This window comes from Ranitomeya variabilis, chromosome 3, assembly GCF_051348905.1.
Source record: "Ranitomeya variabilis isolate aRanVar5 chromosome 3, aRanVar5.hap1, whole genome shotgun sequence".
In the NCBI taxonomy this organism is placed as follows: Eukaryota; Metazoa; Chordata; class Amphibia; order Anura; family Dendrobatidae; genus Ranitomeya; species Ranitomeya variabilis.
Genome location: NC_135234.1, coordinates 410,504,670 through 410,531,204, shown reverse-complemented (window position 1 = coordinate 410,531,204; position 26,535 = coordinate 410,504,670). Strand labels below are relative to the sequence as shown.

General features: G+C 45.9%; 1 protein-coding gene across 1 annotated transcript in view; it reads left to right on the top strand.

Annotated features, from left to right (window-relative positions):
• GAS2L2 (growth arrest specific 2 like 2) overlaps positions 1 to 26,535 on the top strand; it is a 90,350-nt gene that overhangs the window by 19,727 nt on the left and 44,088 nt on the right. Inside the window, exon 3 of the mRNA XM_077296266.1 lies at positions 17,371 to 17,478. Within this exon, the coding sequence (XP_077152381.1) occupies positions 17,371 to 17,478 (108 nt within the window). The remainder of the gene's footprint in view (positions 1 to 17,370; positions 17,479 to 26,535) is intronic.

Sequence of the window (26,535 nt, the reverse complement as noted above, 5' to 3'; positions counted from 1 at the left end):
CATACCTTTGGTAAGGTCTTCCCGCCCCCAGCGGTCAATGTGTATATTTTGAGTTTTAGCTCTCAAGCCACCATCTACTCCTGTCAACAGATCCCTGGTCACCACATTTTTTCTGTACGCCCTGTCACCCGACTTTCCTCTCCACGGCCGGCACCCACGGTTGGCGCGGTCATGAGTCCTACTGACGGTCAAACCGACTATCTGGTCTGAGTCGGACCCACTTAGTATACGACAGGAACTACTGTCCAGGTCTCTCAGTCTCATACTGGGAGTAGAACTACTACTTGCAGATTCTCGACGTTCTTGCCTTGCTGAAAGTCTCCGGCAACCTGCTATTTCATCATTTGGAGGGTCCCTTCTGTTCCCTTTTCCTTGGGAAGAAGGCGGCCGCCACCTCATGTTCTGCAGCTGTTTGTTGACCTGCCGTCTGTACAGTCTTAGCTGCTCTACTTCTCTCAGGTATGCCACGCGATACCTCAGGAGCATCCGGATATTTCCTAGACTCTCCTTGGACCCGACGACCAGGAATGACACCATCCCATCTTCACCCACCTGGGCCTCGTCATCAGCCGGAATCCTTAGTCTCTTCACACCGGATATATTCACCATCTCCTGCATCACTTTCCCAAATCTGCCAATGAGCTTCGCCACCAGAGCCTTGGGCACTTGGACTGTGCCCTCTACCAAGCCCAGACGACTTTGAGCTTTCCTGGCTTGCTCCAAACATCGAGTGGCCTCATTATTCCTCAACAGGATCATCTGTTTCGTGCGGAGGCACTGTAGGTGCATGTCCCTCAAGACAGCCACCCTCTTCACTGTGACTTCCTTAGAAGACAGTATCACCAACTGTTTCGTCTCCAGTGCCCAGTGCACACTACACGCTTCTACTGCCTTTTTAAAGGCCTCATGCACACCCTCATGGGTACATGCATCTTGTGCCTCTACGGGTACATCTATCACGCACTTGAAGAGCGGAGTCTCACTTCCTTCAAGAACAGATGGCTCCTGCCTTGCCATGGACCTTTCCATCAAGACACCTGTCACAACCGGGTGACCATCTTGTTCTGCTTTTAGCGCCAACTTCTCTTCAGCTTTACCCTCTTCCAGACCCCGGGTCAAGATGGGCATTAGCAGCTTCACCTCGTCACCACTCTGGTACTGAAACGAGAAGTCTGCGACCACCACCTCTTTTCCTTGTAGAGGGCCTTTCAGTGCTTCTCTGAGCACGTCAATGTCTTCCTTTAGGGTCTGATACACATTTTGCCATCTGAACAGGTCACCTCTGAGCTCAGAGACTTCCTTCTCCAGCTCATCCCCTCTGCGCTCAGCCGCTTGTCTCAGGACCCTTTCTCGTTCGAGATGGTCGTTCACCGTCTCTTTAACCAGTTCTATCTCGCTCCTCCCATCCTTTGGACTGGCGGAACATCCATTACTTGAGGAGGTATTTACTTCAGGCACCACCTCCTTGGTGGCCTCCTCCACTTCTGCACCCTCAGACTCTGCACTGTCAGGGTCGGCCCTCTCTTGGGTCTCAGCGGTGACATCATTAGGTTCGTCCCTTTTCCCTGGGACTTCAGAGTACTTCATACACCCCAGGTCCTCAGCATCTTCCGTCAATTCCTCACACGGAACAACCGGCTCAGCCCCTTTGGCTCTTTTACGTCTCCGGCGACGGGAGGAAGAATTGCCTGAGTCAACCTTATTACACTCTTTTCCACTGGTATCACCGTCTGAATGGGAGTCACCACCATCCGTCACCACAGGTCCTGGACCCCGTCCTCCACCCGTTACCACAGGTCCTGGACCGCGTCCTCCACCCGTTACCACAGGTCCTGGACCCCGTCCTCCACCCGTCAGCACAGGTCCTGGACCCCGTCCTCCACCCGTCAGCACAGGTCCTGGACCCCGTCCTCCACCCGGTACCACAGGTCCTGGACCCCGTCCTCCACCTGTCACCATGGCACATGCGCTTGTTACTGGCCATGACTTGTCACAGTCACCCCCAGAATCTGTGTCACACCCCACAGTATGATGACGCCACGAGTCACTCTCTGTCTGGGTGTCAGCTCCACTTGTTTTATCCAGCAGACCACTACCAGTCGTATTGTGGCACACTTCAGGTGACGTCAGGTCAGTTAGTTGGACAGTCGCACCTTTTCCCTTGTTCAGGCCTACCTTAGGACTGTCAACTCTAGGGGGCGCCTTCTCAATATTACTAACTGACATCCACATTATGTCCACAAACACTTCAGCCTTTTCCCACAGTGCTACCAAATCTTGTCCTATTACCATAGGATACGGCAAGATCGGGTCTACAGCCACCTCATGGTATGTGGAAACCTCCGCTGCAACAATGTAGATAGTGGCTACCTGGAGATATTCAGTGTCGCTAGGTGACACAGAATTTCCTGGAAGGGTTCTCAGCACAGACGCTTCTCTCCCCGGGTCTATCAATCCCCGCACACACTTTCCATCCAGCCAAAAAGGACACAGTCGTGACACCTCACTTATTGCCGCCCCTTTTTTGGCTCCGCCCCCTTTTTGGACAAGTGCTCCGCTTTTTGACACCACCCCGGTTCGGGATTCAGCCCCCCTTCGGGATTCCACCCCTTTTTGGGCCATTACCCCTGTTCGGGTTACCGCCCCTTTTTGGGTCTCCGCCCCCTTTTGGGCAACCATCCCCTATGGCCCACCGCTCACTATTAGGGATACTCCCCTCTCTGGGATACACCCCGTGGACTTCCCCACGGCACTCAGGCCCCAGTTCCCACAGTACACCCCTTTGTCTCTGGGCTTGTACTGGCCCTTTAAGAGTCTGCACAAAAAGAAAAAAAAAAATTTTATTTTTTTTTCTATATGTCACTTCACCAGCTCCTGCTGGTACCGCCACAGCTCCCGCTGCAGTCACACACAACCGGCACCTCCGGCTGCAAACCACAAGCCACTGCTGCTGCCACTGCAGCTACGCTCCACCAGGCTCTACCGCCGGCTTCGTGGACCCGCCGATCCACAGGACGCCGCTTGTCCCCTTCGTAACCCCGCCGAGTTACAGCCAGACGCTTGTCAGCTTCGTAACCCCGCCGAGTTACAGCCAGACGCTTGTCAGCTTCGTAACCCCGCCGAGTTACAGCCAGACGCAATCTTCGTGGCCCCACCGAGCCACAGCAATTAACACCACGTGTGCGTGCTGGATCGTTGCCCGCATTCTCCACCAAATGTAAGACTATTCTTACTGAGTGTGTTGGGGGACACTCGCTTGGCTGCGATATTCAAGCACATGGGCACGGGTTTTTAAAACATAGCAGTCCATACGGTTTATTAAGCCTCATAAACCGGGTTATGCACAGTTCATAGAACATCACAGGCACCAACTGGTGATATTAACTTGCCTCTTCAAACACTTTAACTACGGGTTTGACTCGTTTGACTCACGGACACTAAACATGCTGGTCCTCACTGACCAGTTGCCGTGGGTTACCACACAGTCCAGGATACAAGCACCAACAGCTTGTGGAGGTACCTTATGGGAGCTCCTGCTCCGTCTGCTGACTCCTTGTCAGTCCTCTCTCCTGGGGAAACTGCCTTACGGGGTTCACCAACTTGCCTGGCCGGCACACAACAGTCAGTCCAGAGCCACCGAAGGACTGTAGCTTCCCCAAGTTCCACTGTGTGTTGCTCAGGGGTCCTGGTACACCTCCCAGGACCTCTCACGCCAGCATGTGCTCTCCAGGAAGCCTCCTACCAGGTCTTCCAGCACAGGGGCATACACAGCCCACACACAGCGCTCAGGAACCCCCTGTAACCTCACCACTCAGGTCCACTCACTGGAACCACACAGGAACCCAGGGACCATGTGACCCACACCCTGGTCACATTATGTACCTGTAACCACACCCACAGTAATGGATCACATGGCTGGTCACGTGATCCTGACATCACTGCAGGTCTATTTTCACGGCCTCAATACAACTCCGTGCACATACCGGGGAGACCATGCAGCGCTCCCTACCTGTTACAGGGGTCACTGCATCACAGGGCCTAAAGGGCAACTTATTGTATCAGGTACTATGCCTTCTGACGGATCCTATAGTACTATGGTGGACCAGTGAGCAGCTCTTCAGAAGCCAATTATGTAGGTACACTTCAACTGTGAGAGATAGAATCTAAAAATAAAAACCAAAAAATCACATTGTATGATTTTTGCATAATTTATCTGCATTTTATTGCATGAAATAGAATAGAAAGAATAGAAGAACTTAATATTTGGTACAGAAACCATTGTTTGCAATTACAGAGGTCAGATATTTCTTGTAGTTCTTGACCAAGTTTGCACACACTGCAGCAGGGATTTTAGCCTACTCCTTCATACAGATCGTCTCCAGATCTTTCAGGTGTGGGGGCTGTCGCTGGGCAACAATAAGTTTCAGCTCCCTCCAAAGATTTTCTTGCAGGTTCAGGTCTGGAGACTGGCTAGGCTACTCCAGGACCTTGAAAATGCTTCTTACTTAGCCACTCCTTAGTTGCTCTGGCTGTGTGTTTCGAGTCATTGTAATTCTGGAATACCCAGCCTCGTCCCATCTTCAATGCTCTTACTGAGGAAAGGAGGTTGTTGGCCAAAATATCATGATTAATGACCCATCCATCCTTCCTTCAATACAGTGCAGTCGTCCAGAAAAGCACCCCCTAAGTATGATGTTTTCCCCACCATGCTATACAGTTGGGACAGTGTTTGTGGGGTTGTGCTCATCCTTCTTCTTCCTCAAACCTCATTGAGAAAAGCTGATATCAAAAAGTTCTATTTTGGTGTCATCTGACCACATGACCTTCTCTCATGCGTCATCTGGATCATTCAGATGGTCATTGGTAAACTTCAAATGGGCAAGGACATGTGCTGGAGTCAGCAGGGGACCTTGCGTGCCATGCAAGATTTTAATTTATGATGACATAGTGTGTTACTAATGGTAATGTCTGAGACTGTGGTCCCAGCTCTCTTCTGGTTATTGGTAAGGTAATCTTGTGTAGTTCTGGGCTGATTCCTGACCTTTCTCAGAATCCCCACAAGGCAAGATCTTGCATGGAGCCCCAGAAAGAGGAAGATTGACAGTCATCTTATGTTTCTTCCATTTTCTAATAATTGTGCCAATAGTTGTTGCCTTCTCACCAAGCTGCTTGCCTTTTGTCCTACAACCCATTCTAGCCTTGTGCAGGTTTACAATATCGTCTCCTGTGTCCTTAGAAAGCTCTTTGGTCTTGGCCATGGTTGAGAGGTTGGCGTATGATTGAGTATGTGGACAGGTGCAATTAATACAGGTAGGGGGTCTTCTTATGGAAAAACTAATGGGTCTGTGAGTGACAGAATTTTGCTGGTTGGTAGGTGAAAAGGGATGAGTTTCCCGCCAAAAATAATAGTATTATTAACCCTTTTACCCCCAAGGGTTGTTTGCACGTTAATGACCGGGCCAATTTTTACAATTCTGACCACTGTCCCTTTATGAGGTTATAACTCTGGAATGCTTCAACGGATCCCGGTGATTCTGACACTGTTTTCTCATGACATATTGTACTTCATTATAGTGGTAACATTTCTTTGATATTACCTGCGTTTATTTTTGAAAAAAATGGAAATTTGGCGAAAATTTTGAAAATTTTGCAATTTTCCAACTTTTAATTTTTATGCAATTAAATCACAGAGATATGTCACACAAAATACTTAATAAGTAACTTTCCCACATGTCTACTTTACATCAGCACAATTTTGGAACCAACATTTTTTTTTGTTAGGGAGTTATAAGGGTTAAAAGTTGACCAGCAATTTCTCATTTTTACAACACCATTTTTTTTTAGGGACCACATCTCATTTGAAGTCATTTTGAGGGGTCTATATGATGGAAAATACCCAAGTGTGACACCATTCTAAAAACTGCACCCCTCAAGGTGCTCAAAACCACATTCAAGAAGTTTATTAACCCTTCAGGTGTTTCACAGGAATTTTTGGAATGTTTAAATAAAAATTAACATTTAACTTTTTTGCACAAAAAATTTACTTCAGCTCCAATTTGTTCTATTTTACAAAGGGTAACAGGAGAAAATGGACCCCAAAAGTTGTTGTACAATTTGTCCTGAGTACCCGGATACCCCATATGTGGGGGTAAACCACTGTTTGGGCGCATGGCAGAGCTCGGAAGGGAAGGAGCACCATTTGACTTTTCAATGCAAAATTGACTGGAATTGAGATGGGACGCCATGCTGTGTTTGGAGAGCCCCTGATGTGCCTAAACATTGAAACCCCCCACAAGTGACACCATTTTGGAAAGTAGACCCCCTAAGGAACTTATCTAGATGTGTGGTGAGCACTTTGACCCACCAAGTGCTTCACAGAAGTTTATAATGCAGAGCCGTAAAAATAAAAAATCATATTTTTTCACAAAAATGATTTTTTTGCCCCCAATTTTTTATTTTCCCAAGGGTAACAGAAGAAATTTAACCCCAAAAGTTGTTGTCCAATTTGTCCTGAGTAAGCTGATACCTCATATGTAAAGGGTAAACCACTGTTTGGGCGCATGGCAGAGCTCGGAAGGGAAGGAGCGCCATTTGACTTTTCAATGCAAAATTGACTGGAATTGAGATGGGACGCCATGTTGCGTTTGGAGAGCCACTGATGTGCCTAAACATTGAAACCCCCCACAAGTGACCATTTTGGAAAGTAGACCCCCTAAGGAACTCATCTAGATGTGTTGTGAGAGCTTTGAACCCCAAGTGTTTCACTACAGTTTATAATGCAGAGCCGTGAAAATAAAAATTCTTTTTTTCCCCACAAAAATTATTTTTTAGCCCCCAGTTTTGTATTTTCCCAAGAGTAACAGGAGAAATTGGACCCCAAAAGTTGTTGTCCAATTTGTCCTGAGTACGCTGATACCCCATATGTGGGGGGAACCACCGTTTGGGCGCATGGCAGAGCTCGGAAGGGAAGGAGCGCCATTTGGAATGCAGACTTAGATGGAATGGTCTGCAGGCGTCACATTGCATTTGCAGAGCCCCTAATGTACCTAAACCGTAGAAACCCCCCACAAGTGACCCCATATTGGAAACTAGACCCCCAAGGAACTTATCTAGATGTGTTGTGAGAACTTTGAACCCCCAAGTGTTTCACTACAGTTTATAACGCAGAGCCATGAAATTAAAAAATCCTTTTTTTCCCACAAAAATTATTTTTAGCCCCCAGTTTTGTATTTTTCCAAGGGAAACAGTGTAAATTGAACCCCAAAAGTTGTTGTCCAATTTCTCCTGAGTACGCTGATACCCAATATGTGGGGGGGAATCACCGTTTGGGCGCATGGCAGAGCTCGGAAGGGAAGGAGCGTCATTTGGAATGCAGAGTTTGATGGATTGGTCTGCAGGCGTCACAATGCATTTGCAGAGCCCCTGATGTAACTAAACAGTAGAAACCCCCCATAAGTTACCTCATATTGGAAACTAGACCCCCAAGGAACTTATCTAGATGTGTTGTGAGAACTTTGAACCCCCAAGTGTTTCACTACAGTTTATAACGCAGAGCCGTGAAAATAAAAAATATTTTTTTTACACAAAAATTATTTTTTAGCCCCCAGTTTTGTATTTTCCCAAGAGTAACAGGGGAAATTGGACCCCAAAAGTTGTTGTCCAATGTTTCCTGAGTATGCTGATACCCCATATGTTGGGGTAAACCCCTGTTTGTGCGCACGGGAGAGCTCGGAAGGGAAGGAGCACTGTTTTACTTTTTCAACGCAGAATTGGCTGGAATTGAGATCGGACGCAATGTCGCATTTGGAGAGCCCCTGATGCGCCTAAACAGTGGAAACCCCCCAAATATAACTGAAACCCTAATCCAAACACACCCCTAACCCTAATCTCAACTGTAACCCTAACCACACCCCTAACCCTGACACACCCTTAACCCTAATCCCAAACCTATTCCCAACTGTAAATGTAATCCAAACCCTAACCTAACTTTAGCCCCAACCCTAACTGTTATGGTTCTCAATGGCAAGAGAACATAGCCCAGCATACATAGGAACTAGCTCTTGGAAGGATGGAAACTTAAACTGACCATGAACTAAACCTGCCGCACAACTAACAGTAGCCGGGTAGCGTAGCCTGCGTTTTATCCCTAGACGCCCAGCGCCGGCCGGAGGACTAACTAATCCTGGCAGAGGAAAATATAGTCCTGGCTCACCTCTAGAGAAATTTCCCCGAAAGGCAGACAGAGGCCCCCACATATATTGGCGGTGATTTAAGATGAAAATGACAAACGTAGTATGAAAATAGGTTTAGCAAAATCGAGGTCCGCTTACTAGATAGCCGGAAGACAGAAAGGGTACTTTCATGGTCAGCTGAAAACCCTATCAATACACCATCCTGAAATTACTTTAAGACTCTAGTATTAACTCATAACATCAGAGTGGCAATTTCAGATCACAAGAGCTTTCCAGACACAGAAACGAAACTGCAGCTGTGAACTGGAACAAAATGCAAAAAACAAACAAGGACAAAAGTCCGACTTAGCTGGAAGTTGTCTGGTAGCAGGAACATGCACAGAAAGGCTTCTGATTACAATGTTGACCGGCATGGAAGTGACAGAGGAGCAAGGTTAAATAGCGACTCCCACATCCTGATGGGAACAGGTGAACAGAGGGGATGATGCACACAAGTTCAATTCCACCAGTGGCCACCGGGGGAGCCCAAAATCCAATTTCACAACAGTACCCCCCCCCTCAAGGAGGGGGCACCGAACCCTCACCAGAACCACCAGGGCGATCAGGATGAGCCCTATGAAAGGCACGGACCAGATCGGAGGCATGAACATCAGAGGCAGTCACCCAAGAATTATCCTCCTGACCGTATCCCTTCCATTTGACCAGATACTGGAGTTTCCGTCTGGAAACACGGGAGTCCAAGATTTTTTCCACAACGTACTCCAACTCGCCCTCAACCAACACCGGAGCAGGAGGCTCAACGGAAGGCACAACCGGTACCTCATACCTGCGCAACAATGACCGATGAAAAACATTATGAATAGAAAAAGATGCAGGGAGGTCCAAACGGAAGGACACAGGGTTAAGAATCTCCAATATCTTGTACGGGCCGATGAACCGAGGCTTAAACTTAGGAGAAGAAACCCTCATAGGGACAAAACGAGAAGACAACCACACCAAGTCCCCGACACAAAGCCGAGGACCAACCCGACGCCGGCGGTTGGCAAAAAGCTGAGTCTTCTCCTGGGACAACTTCAAATTGTCCACCACCTGCCCCCAAATCTGATGCAACCTCTCCACCACAGCATCCACTCCAGGACAATCCGAAGATTCCACCTGACCGGAGGAAAATCGAGGATGAAACCCCGAATTACAGAAAAAAGGAGACACCAAGGTGGCAGAGCTGGCCCGATTATTGAGGGCAAACTCCGCTAAAGGCAAAAAAGCAACCCAATCATCCTGATCTGCAGACACAAAACACCTCAAATATGTCTCCAAAGTCTGATTCGTCCGCTCGGTCTGGCCATTAGTCTGAGGATGGAAAGCAGACGAGAGAGACAAATCTATGCCCATCCTAGCACAGAATGCCCGCCAAAATCTAGACACGAATTGGGTTCCTCTGTCAGAAACGATATTCTCCGGAATACCATGCAAACGAACCACATTTTGAAAAAACAGAGGAACCAACTCGGAAGAAGAAGGCAACTTAGGCAGGGGAACCAAATGGACCATCTTAGAGAAACGGTCACACACCACCCAGATGACAGACATCTTCTGAGAAACAGGAAGATCCGAAATAAAATCCATCGAGATGTGCGTCCAAGGCCTCTTCGGGATAGGCAAGGGCAACAACAATCCACTAGCCCGAGAACAACAAGGCTTGGCCCGAGCACAAACGTCACAAGACTGCACAAAGCCTCGTACATCTCGTGACAGGGAAGGCCACCAGAAGGACCTTGCCACCAAATCCCTGGTACCAAAGATTCCAGGATGACCTGCCAACGCAGAAGAATGAACCTCAGAAATGACTTTACTGGTCCAATCATCAGGAACAAACAGTCTACCAGGTGGGCAACGATCAGGTCTATCCGCCTGAAAATCCTGCAAGGCCCGCCGCAGGTCTGGAGAAACGGCAGACAATATCACTCCATCCTTAAGGATACCTGTAGGTTCAGAATTACCAGGAGAGTCAGGCTCAAAACTCCTAGAAAGGGCATCCGCCTTAACATTCTTAGAACCCGGTAGGTATGACACCACAAAATTAAACCGAGAGAAAAACAATGACCAGCGCGCCTGTCTAGGATTCAGGCGTCTGGCGGACTCAAGATAAATTAAATTTTTGTGGTCGGTCAATACCACCACCTGATGTCTAGCCCCCTCAAGCCAATGACGCCACTCCTCAAAAGCCCACTTCATGGCCAAAAGCTCCCGATTCCCAATATCATAATTCCGCTCGGCGGGCGAAAATTTACGAGAAAAAAAAGCACAAGGTTTCATCACGGAGCAGTCGGAACTTCTTTGCGACAAAACCGCCCCAGCTCCGATTTCAGAAGCGTCGACCTCAACCTGAAAAGGAAGAGCAACATCAGGCTGACGCAACACAGGGGCGGAAGAAAAGCGGCGCTTAAGCTCCCGAAAGGCCTCCACAGCAGCAGGGGACCAATCAGCAACATCAGCACCCTTCTTAGTCAAATCAGTCAATGGTTTAACAACATCAGAAAAACCAGCAATAAATCGACGATAAAAGTTAGCAAAGCCCAAAAATTTCTGAAGACTCTTAAGAGAAGAGGGTTGCGTCCAATCACAAATAGCCCGAACCTTGACAGGATCCATCTCGATGGAAGAGGGGGAAAAAATGTATCCCAAGAAGGAAATCTTTTGAACCCCAAAAACGCACTTAGAACCCTTCACACACAAGGAATTAGACCGCAAAACCTGAAAAACCCTCCTGACCTGCTGGACATGAGAGTCCCAGTCATCCGAAAAAATCAGAATATCATCCAGATACACGATCATAAATTTATCCAAATAATCACGGAAAATGTCATGCATAAAGGACTGAAAGACTGAAGGGGCATTTGAAAGGCCAAAAGGCATCACCAAATACTCAAAGTGGCCCTCGGGCGTATTAAATGCGGTTTTCCACTCATCCCCCTGCTTAATTCGCACCAAATTATACGCCCCACGGAGATCTATCTTAGAGAACCACTTGGCCCCCTTTATGCGAGCAAACAAATCAGTCAGCAGTGGCAACGGATATTGATATTTAACCGTGATTTTATTCAAAAGCCGATAATCAATACACGGCCTCAAAGAGCCATCTTTCTTAGACACAAAGAAAAAACCGGCTCCTAAGGGAGATGACGAAGGACGAATATGTCCCTTTTCCAAGGACTCCTTTATATATTCTCGCATAGCAGCATGTTCAGGCACAGACAGATTAAATAAACGACCCTTAGGGTATTTACTACCCGGAATCAAATCTATGGCACAATCGCACTCCCGGTGTGGAGGTAATGAACCAAGCTTAGGTTCTTCAAAAACGTCACGATAGTCAGACAAGAATTCAGGAATCTCAGAGGGAATAGATGACGAAATGGAAACCAAAGGTACGTCCCCATGCATCCCCTTACATCCCCAGCTTAACACAGACATAGCGTTCCAGTCGAGGACTGGGTTATGAGATTGCAGCCATGGCAATCCAAGCACCAACACATCATGTAGATTATACAGCACAAGAAAGCGAATAATCTCCTGATGATCCGGATTAATTCGCATAGTTACTTGTGTCCAGTATTGTGGTTTATTACTAGCCAATGGGGTGGAGTCAATCCCCTTCAGAGGTATAGGAGTTTCAAGAGGCTCTAAATCATACCCACAGCGTTTGGCAAAGGACCAATCCATAAGACTCAAAGCGGCGCCAGAGTCGACATAGGCATCCGCGGTAATAGATGATAAAGAACAAATCAGGGTCACAGATAGAATAAACTTAGACTGAAAAGTGCCAATTGAAACTGACTTATCAAGCTTCTTAGTACGCTTAGAGCATGCTGATATAACATGAGTTGAATCACCACAATAAAAGCACAACCCATTTTTTCGTCTAAAATTCTGCCGTTCGCTTCTGGACAGAATTCTATCACATTGCATATTCTCTTGCGTCTTCTCAGTAGACACCGCCAAATGGTGCACAGGTTTGCGCTCCCGCAGACGTCTATCGATCTGGATAGCCATTGTCATGGACTCATTCAGACCCGCAGGCACAGGGAACCCCACCATAACATCCTTAACGGCATCAGAGAGACCCTCTCTGAAATTCGCCGCCAGGGCGCACTCATTCCACTGAGTAAGCACAGACCATTTACGGAATTTTTGGCAGTATATTTCAACTTCATCTTGCCCCTGAGATAGGGACATCAAGGCTTTTTCCGCCTGAAGCTCTAAATGAGGTTCCTCATAAAGCAACCCCAAGGCCAGAAAAAACGCATCCACATTGAGCAACGCAGGATCCCCTGGAGCCAATGCAAAAGCCCAATCTTGAGGGTCGCCCCGGAGCAAGGAAATCACAATCCTGACCTGCTGAGCAGGATCTCCAGCAGAGCGAGATTTCAGGGACAAAAACAACTTGCAATTATTTTTGAAATTTTGAAAGCAAGATCTATTCCCCGAGAAAAATTCAGGCAAAGGAATTCTAGGTTCAGATATAGGAACATGAACAACAAAATCTTGTAAATTTTGAACTTTCGTGGTGAGATTATTCAAACCTGCAGCTAAACTCTGAATATCCATTTTAAACAGGTGAACACAGAGCCATTCCAGGATTAGAAGGAGAGAGAGAGAGGAAGGCTGCAATATAGGCAGACTTGCAAGTGATTCAATTGAAAGCACACTCAGAACTGAAGGAAAAAAAAAAAAAAAAATTTTTCAGCAGACTTCTTTTTTCTCTCCTTTCTCTGCCAATTAATTTAACCCTTTGTGGGCCGGTCAAACTGTTATGGTTCTCAATGGCAAGAGAACATAGCCCAGCATACATAGGAACTAGCTCTTGGAAGGATGGAAACTTAAACTGACCATGAACTAAACCTGCCGCACAACTAACAGTAGCCGGGTAGCGTAGCCTGCGTTTTATCCCTAGACGCCCAGCGCCGGCCGGAGGACTAACTAATCCTGGCAGAGGAAAATATAGTCCTGGCTCACCTCTAGAGAAATTTCCCCGAAAGGCAGACAGAGGCCCCCACATATATTGGCGGTGATTTAAGATGAAAATGACAAACGTAGTATGAAAATAGGTTTAGCAAAATCGAGGTCCGCTTACTAGATAGCCGGAAGACAGAAAGGGTACTTTCATGGTCAGCTGAAAACCCTATCAATACACCATCCTGAAATTACTTTAAGACTCTAGTATTAACTCATAACATCAGAGTGGCAATTTCAGATCACAAGAGCTTTCCAGACACAGAAACGAAACTGCAGCTGTGAACTGGAACAAAATGCAAAAAACAAACAAGGACAAAAGTCCGACTTAGCTGGAAGTTGTCTGGTAGCAGGAACATGCACAGAAAGGCTTCTGATTACAATGTTGACCGGCATGGAAGTGACAGAGGAGCAAGGTTAAATAGCGACTCCCACATCCTGATGGGAACAGGTGAACAGAGGGGATGATGCACACAAGTTCAATTCCACCAGTGGCCACCGGGGGAGCCCAAAATCCAATTTCACAACACCTAACTTTAGCCCCAACCCTAACTTTAGCCCCAACCCTAACCCTAACTGTAGCCCTAACCCTAGCCCCAACCCTAACCCTAGCCCTAACCCTAGCCCTAACCCTAGCCCTAACCCTAGCCCTAGCCCTAACCCTAGCCCTAACCCTAACCCTAGCCCTAACCCTAGCCCTAACGGGAAAATGGAAATAAATACATTTTTTTAATTTTTTAATTTTTCGTAACTAAGGGGGTGATGAAAGGGGGGTTTGATTTACTATTTATAGTGGGTTTTCTAGCGGATTTTTATGATTGGCAGCCGTCACACACTAAAAGATGCTTTTTATTGCAAAAAATGGTTTTTTCATGTGAGGTCTTGTTTTTTGCGGGACGAGTGGACGTTTTTATTGGTAACATTTTCGGGCACGTGACATGTTTTGATCGCTTTTTATTCCGATTTTTGTGAGGCAGAATGACCAAAAACCAGCTATTCATGAATTTGTTTTTGGGGGGGCGTTTATACAGTTCCGCGTTTGGTAAAATGAATAAATCAGTTTTATTCTTCGGGTCAGTATGATTACAGCGGTGTTCGCTGAAGGGATTAACTAGTGGGACAGTTTTATAGGTCGGGTCGTTACGGACGCGGCGATACAAAATATGTGGACTTTTATTGTTTTTTTTATTTTAAATAGCTAAAGGAATGTATTTATTGGAACAATATATTTTTTTATTATTATTTATTTAGTAATTTTTTTTTTTTTTACATTTTTACTTTGCCCCAGGGGGGGACATCACAGTAAAGTGACAGATCGCCGATCTGACACTTTGCTGTGCACTGTGTCAGATCGGCGATCACACAGCACAGCAGGGAGGCTTCCCGGCGCCTGCTCTGAGCAGGCGCTGTGAAGCCACCTCCCTGCAGGACCCGGGTGCAGCCCCGCGGCCATTTTGGATCCGGGGACTGCAGGGAGGAGATGCTCGGTACAAGGTGAGCACATCGCCTTGTACCGATCGTCTCAGGGAAGACCGCAGGGAGCCCCCTCCCTGCGCGATGCTTCCCTATACCGCCGGCACACTGCGATCATGTTTGATCGCAGTGTGCCGGGGGTTAATGTGCCGGGGGCGGTCCGTGACCACTCCTGGCACATAGTGCCGGATGTCCGCTGCGATAATCAGCTGACACACGCGCTGGACGTACTATTCCATCCTTGGGAAGTAGGGCCCACCCCACATGGACGGAATAGTACGTCCGATGACAGAAAGGGGTTAAAGGGTGAACTCTCCCTGCACCTCTATCAAGGTTCCAATATTAACTATTAATGTCGAACTTGTCTATTAATAATTACTACATAACTTAGTAATGCCTTAACGTTATCTGTTCCTTATACTATGTACTAACTGAGACAAAACCATGCATCAGTAAAAAATATTTATTACACAAACATAAGTAGAGATGAGCGGACACCTGGATGTTCGGGTCCAGCGGGTTTGGCCGAACAGTTACAAAAAGTTCAGGTCACTGGTGTCAACTGATGGGACTACTGCTACCATCAGTGGATGCCTACTGCCACTAATAACAGTGAGAGCAGAATTCATCAGCTGACGCCTGCGCTGTAAATAAATAATTATTAAAAAAACGGTGTGAGTTTCCCTGTATTTTTGATAACCAGCCAGGCAAAACTCACAGCTGGGAGCTGCAACCCTCAGCTGTCAGCTTCGGCAAGGCTACTTATCAAAAATAGAGTGGTCCCCATGCCATATTTTTAAATTATTAAAATAAATAATTAACAAAAAAATGGTGTGGGATCCCCCACATTTTTGGCAACCAGCCAAGCTAAAGCAGACAGCTGGGAGCTGGTATTCTCAGGCTGGTTAGGGGCCATGGATATTGGCCCTACTTGCCTTAAAATAGCAGCTTGCAGCTGCCCCGGAAAAGATGCATCTATTAGATGCTCGAATTCTGGTGCTTTGCCCGGCTCTTCCCACTTGCTCTGTAGCGGTGGCAAGTGAGGTTCATATTTGTGGGGTTGATGTCACCTTTGTATTGTCCGATGACATCAAGCCCACGGATTACTAATGGAGAGGCATCTATAAGACACTCTTCCATTACTAATCATATAGTTATATGGTAAATACACAGCCAGAATAAAGTCTTTTATTTGAAATAAAAAAAATACTTTTACTTTTTATTTCAAAATAACAAACACAGTTATACTCCCCTAACGCCTAATTCCACTGAATCCCTCGTCTCCTGTAATAAAACAAAAATAAAAAACAACAATATCCCTCACCTGTCCGTCATTCTGTTCAATGTCGTAATCCATGTCTGGGGGATAAACCACTTTCAACCTGGGTGGTGCCAAGATGCGACCGCCCAGGCTGAGAATCACTGGTGAATGAGCTGCTGCGAGCGCAGCATCAGTTACTAGCGGTGATGTAATCAAGGTTACTGCCTGTCACTGAGGCTGTGTTCCCAGCCAGGCTGAACTGCGGTGACCTCGGTGAGATCACCGATAGCACTGTGAAAAATATCTCCTGATGCAGAGGCGAGCTCACTGCAATTCACAGGGAGAATTTTACTGTGGTGAATTTGAACTGCGGTTAACTCGCCTCTGCACTGTGAGACTTTTTCTCCCTGTGCTAGCAGTGATCTCACCAAGGTCACTGCAGATCACGCACCTAATCAACACTTGGCTGTAAGTACTAAAAAGCTACAGTGGTGTCCTTTATTTCCCTTAATTTACACACTGAGGACTGATATCCCCACCTGTACATACAATTGTGCATGTACACAACACAATGGTAGAATAATGATCTGTTGGTTGTACCCAGCATGCTGCATAGTGTGACTCCTGTCACATCTGTGGGTGTTCATGTTGATTGTCTTGAACCCCTGGTACAAGTGCTAGTTAATAAAATGTGTACTAACCGGTGGTGATCACAGCCTGCATGGTGCTGGGTGGATCTACTGTATATATCCAAGGACTTGAGATTAAAAGGAGTAGAGGGAACAAGATATGATATAAATAATTCCTTTTCATGTACTACCATATTATAGTTGGTCAATGTATCAGTTAATGAGTGTGTGCGATATGTCCCCGCTCTTTTAGTTGCACTCTTTAATTTTTGCACTGTGTTTATTGCATTTGGCATTATTTAATACAGATTATATTTATGGTTTACCATACTCTGTTGTATCCCGGGCTTTATTAAGCCTATGATTTTGTGAGATATTCATACTGATATATTTGAGTTAACATTAATATGACTCTACATGGGAGATTGTTGTATCTAATATTATATAACCGGAATGAATGTTCTGCTAATGCATACAATAGAGTAGAGCAAATAATACTGTTCATGCATTATATTTTCAAAATGGTTCGTACTGCAGAATAAAATTTCTCTGCCAGCTCCGTCCTGTAGTACACACAATAAATGTAATATAAATACATGCAGCCGCACACTCCGGTCCCGAGTGCCGGGTACTAATGCGAGAGACTCGCTCGAGTTTCTCGGATCACACTCGCAGGTCTGACCCAGGCCTTAGACCAGCAGTAGATTGATTTACTGTATATGTGAGTGTCTGTCTTTGATATTCTATTCTTGTCCAACGGTAACTTTCTAGAATTTTTAGTTTCTTCTGTTCATTGCAATAGGTGCAGCATTTGGTAAGCAGATGTACATGTCCAGAGCAATTCTGTATGGTCAAAGTTGCTGAAGGAAAATATAGGGTGGGGGAATCCAGCACTCTCATCTTTGTTCGGGTAAGTAGATATGAAACTACATATACTAAACATTACTCATCGTTTTCATAATTTTATTTGGCAGTTAGTCAATGGGAACAATATGGCTCACAACCAGAGGCAAAATTTTCATTCTCACCTATTACGGTACTTCTCACAGCTCATAGAAGGCCTGGATTATACCAAGAGAGTATAAGGGACCATTCATGGCAAGGTTTGCTCCGCAGATCCAAAGACCTGATTACGGTACCACTGAGTGTGTGTACTTGTTGTGGGGGTTTGCTGATTAGCCCTATTTAGGTCACAAGCGATTAGATAGTATGGAAACCAGAGTCGGTTATAAAAATATAAAATTATCTTGGAATTCTTAAGGGTATGTTCACACTGGGCGTTTTTGCTACTCTTTTTCCTGCAGCAAAACCTGATTTCTTGGCAGGAATGAAGCTGCGCCAAAAACGCAGGTTTAGATGCGTTTTTTGGTGCAGAGTTTTGGTGCGTTTTTTGGGTTAACTTGTGTCTCTTTGTCCATGCTAATGTCCATGACTTTTTTGCACTGAAAGAAGTGACATGCTCTATGTCCAAAGAAAGCAGCAAAGCACAAAATCCTGATTATTAAAAAAAACAATGTGTGTGCATGAGATTTCTGAATTCTCATAGGCTTTGCTGGTACTGTAAAAAGAAACTGAAAATTAGCATAAAAAAGCAGCAAAAAATGTGGCAAAAATGCCCAATGTGAACATACCCTTCAAATGGAAATGTAACAATCGATATCAGGCAATACACTTTCAGTACAAGTCTTCTGTATCATAGAGAAGCATTTTTTTTCTATATGTAACAGACACAGCATGTTGATAGTATTGACATTCTGCATGAGTGTCGCAGTATGTCCCAAATTTCTTTGTGTCCCATCCTAGTCAGAACAGTAAGGCCGGAGTCACACACAAAGTATACAAATACGGTCAGTTTTTGATGGCCGAAATACGCAGAAAATTTCCTGAACAGTGATCCGTATTCAATGCGAGGATGCGATTTTTCCTCCAAAAATTATCCGTGTGTAATCCGTTTTTTTTTCTCGCAGGAGGAGACTGTTCTCCGTGTGCACGTGTGCAGGACGTATTGCTGTACGTGCTGCCGCAGAAAAACGGACGTCTCCGTGTTTTCAACACGGACACACGGTCCGTGAAAACACGGAGACATATGCATAGACCCATTCATTTGGCCTGCGTCACACTGGCGCGTTTTACGGACGCATGAGCGCATAAACTACGTCCGTAAAATACGCATTACACATGGCCCAATGATTCCCTATGTCCCAGCTCCTATCAGTCGTATTTTACTGATCCGTAATATACGGTCTTGTACGGCCGTACAAAATCGCAGCATGCTGCGTTTGTCACCGTATTGCGCAAAAAAATCGCCAATGAAAGTCTATGGGGGCGAGAAAAATACGGATTACACACGGACCAGCAGTGTGACCTGCGAGAAATACGCAGCGGTGTTAGAGAGAAAAGTCGGTAATTCAATTGCCGGCTTTTCATTTCTCCTTCCCAAACCCGACAGGATATGAGACATGGTTTACATACAGTAAACCATCTCATATCCCTTTTTTTTTGCATATTCCACACTACTAATGTTAGTAGTGTGTATGTGCAAAATTTTGGCGCTGTAGCTGCTAAAATAAAGGGTTAAATGGCGGAAAAAATTGGCGTGGGCTCCCGCGCAATTTTCTCCGCCAGAGTTGGTAAAGCCAGTGACTGAGGACAGATATTAATAGCCTAGAGAGGGTCCATGGTTATTGCCCCCCCCCTGGCTACAAACATCTGCCCCCAGCCACCCCAGAAAAGGCACATCTGGAAGATGCGCCTATTCTGGCACTTGGCCACTCTCTTCCCACTCCCGTGTAGCGGTGGGATATGGGGTAATGAAGGGTTAATGTCACCTTGCTATTGTAAGGTGACATTAAGCCAGGTTAATAATGGAGAGGTGTCAATTATGACACCTATCCATTATTAATCCAATAGTACTAAATGGTTAATAAAACACACACACATGATTACAAAGTCCTTTAATGAAATAAAGACACATGTTGTTGTAATATTTTATTAGACCCTTAATCCACCTGAAGACCATCGTCCTGAAACAAAGTTAAAAAAACAAACAACAATATTCCATACCTTCCGTCGTTATGTCCCACGATGTAAATCTATCTGAAGGGGTTAAATCATTTTACAGCCAGGAGCTGTGCTAATGCACTCGCTCGTGCCTGTAAAACCCCGGGTACTGAATGGAAAGCTGGGTGATCTGTAGTTACCTTGCGTTGCGGTGATGCGCCCTCTGCTGGATGTCCTCCTGAACTGGAGCCTTGGAAAAGTTCCCACGCTCGAGTTCATATGAGGACATCCAGCAGAGGGCGCATCACCGCAACTCAAGGTAACTACAGATCACCCTGCACTCCATTCATTCCCGGGGTTTTACAACCACGAGCACTGCTTTAGCAGAGCTCCTGGCTGTAAAATGATTTAACCCCTTCAGATGGATTTACTTCGTGGGACGTGATTGATCATCGGAAGGTATGAGATATTGTTGATTTGTTATTTTTACTTTGTTACAGAACGAGGGTCTTCAGCTGGATTAAGAGAATAATAAAATATTACAACACCATGTGTCTTTATTTCATTAAAGTGTAATAAAGAACCGTATGCACTATCAAGTGAAGGTGCACGGGTAGGGTCCCACACCATGTAACAATAAAGTAGAACCCGGCACTCAACTTAGGGTAAATCTCATGGGATTTAATAAAGAAACGTTTCGGCCAATCTGGCCTTCTTCAGTCAACGTATGCCTGTAAGGCTTGTAGTAAATAGGGCAATGTAAATTGCCAATGGTGATGATCATGGAATATCACTATGGGTAAGCTCGCTGTGTCCGGCTCAGGAAGGCAAGAATGGGTTAACAGTGACCTGTGAGGAGAAGCTGCCGTACATGAGCGTGTCCAGGCGACGCGGTCTCCACCGCTTGTGGAGACCGCGTCGCCTGGACACGCTCATGTACGGCAGCTTCTCCTCACAGGTCACTGTTAACCCATTCTTGCCTTCCTGAGCCGGACACAGCGAGCTTACCCATAGTGATATTCCATGATCATCACCATTGGCAATTTACATTGCCCTATTTACTACAAGCCTTACAGGCATACGTTGACTGAAGAAGGCCAGATTGGCCGAAACGTTTCTTTATTAAATCCCATGAGATTTACCCTAAGTTGAGTGCCGGGTTCTACTTTATTATTTTTATTTCATTAAAGGACTTTGTAATAATGTGTGTGTGTTTTATTAACCATTTAGTACTATTGGATTAATAATGGATAGGTGTCATAATTGACGCCTCTCCATTATTAATCTGGCTTAATGTCACCGTACAATAGCAAGGTGACATTAACCCTTCATTACCCCATATCCCACCGCTACACGGGAGTGGGAAGAGAGTGGCCAAGTGCCAGAATAGGCGCATCTTCCAGATGCGCCTTTTTTGGGGTGGCTGGGGGCAGATGTTTGTAGCCAGGGGGGGCCAATAACCATGGACCCTCTCTAGGCTATTAATATCTGCCCTCAGTCACTAGCTTTCCCACTCTGGTGAAGAAAATTGCGCGGGAGCCCACGCCAATTTTTTCCGCCATTTAACCCTTTATTTTAGCAGCTACAGCTAGGGTTGAGCGAAACGGGTCGGCCATTTTCAGAAGTCGCCGACTTTTGGCAAAGTCGGGTTTCATGAAACCCGACCCGACCCCTGTGTGGGGTCGGCCATGAGGTCGGCGATCTTCTGAATCTGGGATCGGAATTCCAATACCGAGTTCCGATATGTTTGCGATATCGGGAATCAGTATCGGAATCCATATTTAAGTGTAAAATAAAGAATCAAAATAAAAAATATTGATATACTCACCCTCTGACGCGCCCTGGTACTAACCGGCAGCCTTCCTTCCTAAGAATCAGCGCGTGAATGGCCTGCGGTGACGTCACGGCTTGTGATTGGTCGCGTGGCGGTCATATGGGCCGTCGCGACCAATCACAAGCCGTGACGTCATCTTAAGGTCCTTCATGCGCTGATTCTTAGGAAGGAAGGCTGCCGGAAAGAAGCCGAGGGTGAGTATATACCTAATAGGAATATACTCACCCTCGGATGCGCCCTGCTTTTTTCCGGCAGCCTTCCTTCCTAAGAATCAGCGCGTGAAGGACCTTAAGATGACGTCACGGCTTTGTGATTGGTCGCGATGGCCCATGTGACCGCCACGCGACCAATCACAAGCCGCGGACGTCATTCTCAGGTCCTAAATTCCTAGAATTTAGAATTCTAGGAATTTAGGACCTGAGAATGACGTCCGCGGCTTGTGATTGGTCGCGTGGCGGTCACATGGGCCGTCGCGATCAATCACAAAGCCGTGACGTCCCGGAAGGCCCTGGACGCGCTCATTTTAACCAAAGCAGGCCGCCAGTTCCCTCGGTAAGTTGCAGGGGCCGCCGGACAGGTGAGTATATCAATATTTTTTATTTTAATTCTTTATTTTACACTTAAATATGGATCCCAGGGCCTGAAGGAGAGTTTCCTCTCCTTCAGACCCTGGGAACCATAGTATCCCATTGCAGTGCATTGGGTTTCGGGTTTCGGCCGACTCCGACCCCGACTTTTTTATAGGATCGGCCGATTTCACTCGACCCGACTTTTGAGAAAGTCGGGTTTCGTGAAACCCGACCCGATCCTATAAAAGTTAAGGTCGCTCAACCCTAGCTACAGCGCCAATATTTTGCACATGCACACTACTAACATTAGTAGTGTGGAATATGCAAAAAAATAAGGGATATGAGATGGTTTACTGTATGTAAACCACGTCTCATATCATGTCGGGTTTGGGAAGGAGAAATGAAAAGCCGGCAATTGAATTACCGGCTTTTCACATATATCGCGCTGAATTAAATATAAATACAGAATATATATATATATATATATATATATATATATATATATATATATAATGTGTCTCAATGACATATATATATATATATATATATATATATATACGGTATATATACTGTATATATGTTTTACCGAACATTTGAGCACATAAATCCATTAGATGTCGGTTTTGCAAGCCTGCGAGAAAATATCACAGTACGGATGCCATACGGATTACATACGGAGGATGCCATGCGCAAAATACGCTGACACACCCTGCCTACGGATGACATACGGATCACTATTTTGGGGACTTTTCTGCGTATTACGGCCGTAAAAAACGGACCGTATTTACATACGCTGAGTGTGACGCCGGCCTTTGAATGGGTTTACGTGTGTCAGTGTCTCCGGTACGTGAGAAAACTGTCACCACACGTACCGGAGCCACTGATGTGTGAAACCGGCCTTAGACAGTGAGCTGACTACGCCTCTGTCTCTCCCCTTAGGTTACGACATGCTCTTTAGAATCTGACCTAAACATAAATTTAAAATAGTTTAGGGAAAAGAGGATCCATTGCAGAAAGTATTTTTAAAAAACAATAGATTTTTAATTCATATTATTAAAAAATATAATGGTATAAAAATCCAAACGGGTTGATTCAAGCATGGGTAAAACAACAACTTTTAGGCCTCTTTCACACTTCCGTTGGGAGTGTCACGTCCCAATGCATCGGCGAGACGTACCAACGAATGTTAGAAAATATTGGTAAAACATGTGCAACGTTTCCAGTATTTCGACGGCGGCGTCTCCAGAATTTGCATAGTGGAGAAGGAGGATTTTCTATTCCGGCATGAGAGAGAGAGAGACTGAGACTTTTCCCCGGGTTGGAATATGCTTCCACGCATGCTCAGAAGTAAAAACTGCAGCATCCGTCACTGGGTTCCTGCATTTCACAGTGTGCGCAGGATCCAGTCGCCATAGGCTCCCATTCTGTGGAACGACGTATGCCACGGGAGGCGTCGGGGAACGCTTTTCCACTGCAGACAAAAAACGTTTCATGGAACATTTTTTGGAAAAGACGGGCCGTCAAATTCCGCAGGATCCAGTGCACGACGGACGAAACGTGTGGCCATCCATTGCGATACGTCGCTAATACAAATCTATGAGAAAATGCAGGATCGTGCAAATTTTTTTGCAGGATCCTGTTTTCTCAAAAAACGACGTATCTCGACGGGACTACAAAGACGGAAGTGTGAAAGAGGCCTTAGGCTTCTTTCACACTTCCGTCATTTGGCCTCCGTCGCAATGTGTCGTTTTGGGAAAAAAACGCATCCTGCAAATGTGCCCACAGGATGCGTTTTTTTCCCATAGACTTGTATTGCCGACGGATCGCGACGTATGGCAATAATAATAATGGTGTTGTACTGCTCTCATATCAGAGGCCTCTGATCATCTGCAGAATTTATGGTTCTGTCTGATAGCAGTGTGAAGGCTTCACCAAACAACAGCCACTCATTGGCTACAGAGGTCACATGACCTAACAATGGCCTGTAACTACTGGGAGAGACAGCGCCGTTATCGCTGGAACATCACCAGTCTGAGAGTTCAGTACGTGGTTTTTTTTTCTTACTGTAATATTTGGAGAACTATAGCATTAACATGTTGTCCAGTAGTAAACAACCCTTTTAAGCACTCCTACATATATGAAAAGCAAATATATGACCACTGTAATCACCAGAAATGAAAAACGAATACATCTTATTGGAATAAAACAGCAAACACAAATTGAAAACAGTAAAAAGTCCAAAAAGACACAAATTACCGAAGCCCGCAATGGAGCTTCACCCCGCCAAACAGTCAACCATATAAATGGATCAAATAAAGCAGCATAGTGGCAAAAACAATAAAGAATGGAATATTTGAATGTGTGGTCTAATTCAATAACAAGCTGTACTGTACTGTAGAATCATAGAATCATAAGAATATTAGCATTGGAAGAGACCTCCAGGGTCATCGTGTCCAACCCCACGCTCAATGCAGGATTCACTAAACTATCTCTATATCTGTCCAGCCTCCGTTTGAGACTTCCATTGAAGGAGAACTCACCACCTCTCGTGGCAGCCTGTTCCACTCATTGATCACCCTCACAATCAAATTTTTTTTCTAATATTTAATATGTATCTTCTACCTAATTGGATAGAGGGATGGTTATATACTGTTCTTACTCTGGGATCTCTGTTTACTGTGTCAATCCCTAAAAAGGCTAGGCAGCTAGGCAACATTCTGCAATTTTGCCCAGGTGCTAAAAGATAGATACACATTTTTTTGCTGCATGTAACTCGAGCATACGTTTTATTGCATTTTGTACTGAACCTACAAAGCCTTTTCATAATCTGTCTCTTCCATACATCTCCAAAATAAGGATGATCCCTCTACACTGTGACGTCCCTTCAGACATTTGTAGACAGCTATTACCGTATTTTTCGGACTATAAGACGCACCGGACCATAAGACGCACCCCAAATTTGGGGTGAAAATTGCAGAAAAAAAGGATTTTTTATAAGATGGGGGTCCGTCTTATTGTCCAAATTTACAGTATCTTACCTGAGGGCTGGCCTTGGCAGATCAGGGTCACAGAAGGCATGGTGTCGGTAGAGGTGGGGTGATGCGGTACAGCGTGCACCTGAGCAGGGTCCCTTCCTGCTTAGGTGGGCAATGCCACGGCCTGATGTTCATGGGGGGTTGCAGTGTGGCAACGGCAGAGGTGCGGGGATAATGAGCGGTATGGCGTGAGCAGGGACCCTTCCACAGGTGAGGTGACGCAGGGGCCCGGTATCCAATGTGAGCAGCAGATCCGGGTTAATTACCGGTTTCTCGGTGGCGGCAGATGGAGTGCTCTGCTTCCCGGGGCTTCAGGAAAATGGCCACGGGAGGCCGCGCGTGCGCAGATGGAGATTGCGGCGGCCATTTTCCTGAAGCCGAGATCTAAATCTGTGAACTCTGCTTCAGGAAAATGGCCGCCGCGATCTCCATCTGCGCATGCGCGGCCTCCCGCGACCATTTTCCTGAAGCCCCGGGAAGCAGAGCACTCCATCTGCACATGCGCGGCCTCAGGAAGATAGCCGCCACCACCGATAATGGCATGATTCACCCGGCTCTGCTGCGTCACCTCACCTGTGGAAGAGGCCCCGCTCACGCCATACTGCTCACTGCGCCTCCTCATCGCCGCACCTCTGCCGCCGCCACACCACTGCCGGTAAGCCTGTATTCCAACTATAAGACACCCCCCCATTTTCCCCCCTTTTTTTTGGGGGGGGGAAGTGCGTTTTATAGCCGGAAAAATGCGGTAAGTCTCCTCTTAGGCATCTTTTCTGAAACCTAAACATTCCCAGATCCCTTAAGCGTTTCACGTAGGACATACTTTGCAGTCCGCTCACCATCCTGGTAGCTCTTCTCTGAACTTGCTCCAGTTTTACAATGTATTTTTTTAAATATGGTTCCTGTTATGATTGAACTGGTGGTTAGGAGCACTAGAAATGACCAGATGAGCAAACTAGCAATACAGGACGAGATCTGGGAAGTGGGAGCTCTGCTGACCGCAAGCCCTAATCCTATCACAACAACTAGAAATAGCCGTGGAGCGTTCCTGACTCTGCCTAGACGCCTCTTCACAGCCTAAGAGCTAACTACCCCTAAAGATAGAAAATACAGCCTACCTTGCCTCAGAGAAATTCCCCAAAGAAATAGGCAGCCCCCACATATATTGACTGTGAGTTAAGATGGAAGTCACAAACACAGAAATGAAACAGGTTTCAGCATAGGAGGCCAGCCTTAACTAAACAGACTGAGGATAGAAAAGGTATCTTTGCGGTCAGCATAAAACACTAACAAAAAACCACGCAGAGTGTGCAAAAGAAACCACCGCACCGACTCACGGCGCGGTGGTGCCACTCTGCATCCCAGAGCTTCCAGCTAACAGAACAAAATCATGATAGCAAGCTGGACAAAAAACAATGATAACAAATAAGCTAGCAAAGACAGCTTTTGCTGAAGTAGACAGGTCATCTGAAAGATCCAAGAGAACTGAACCAGTACTAGGACATTGGCAGCTGCCATCAAGTAACGATCTG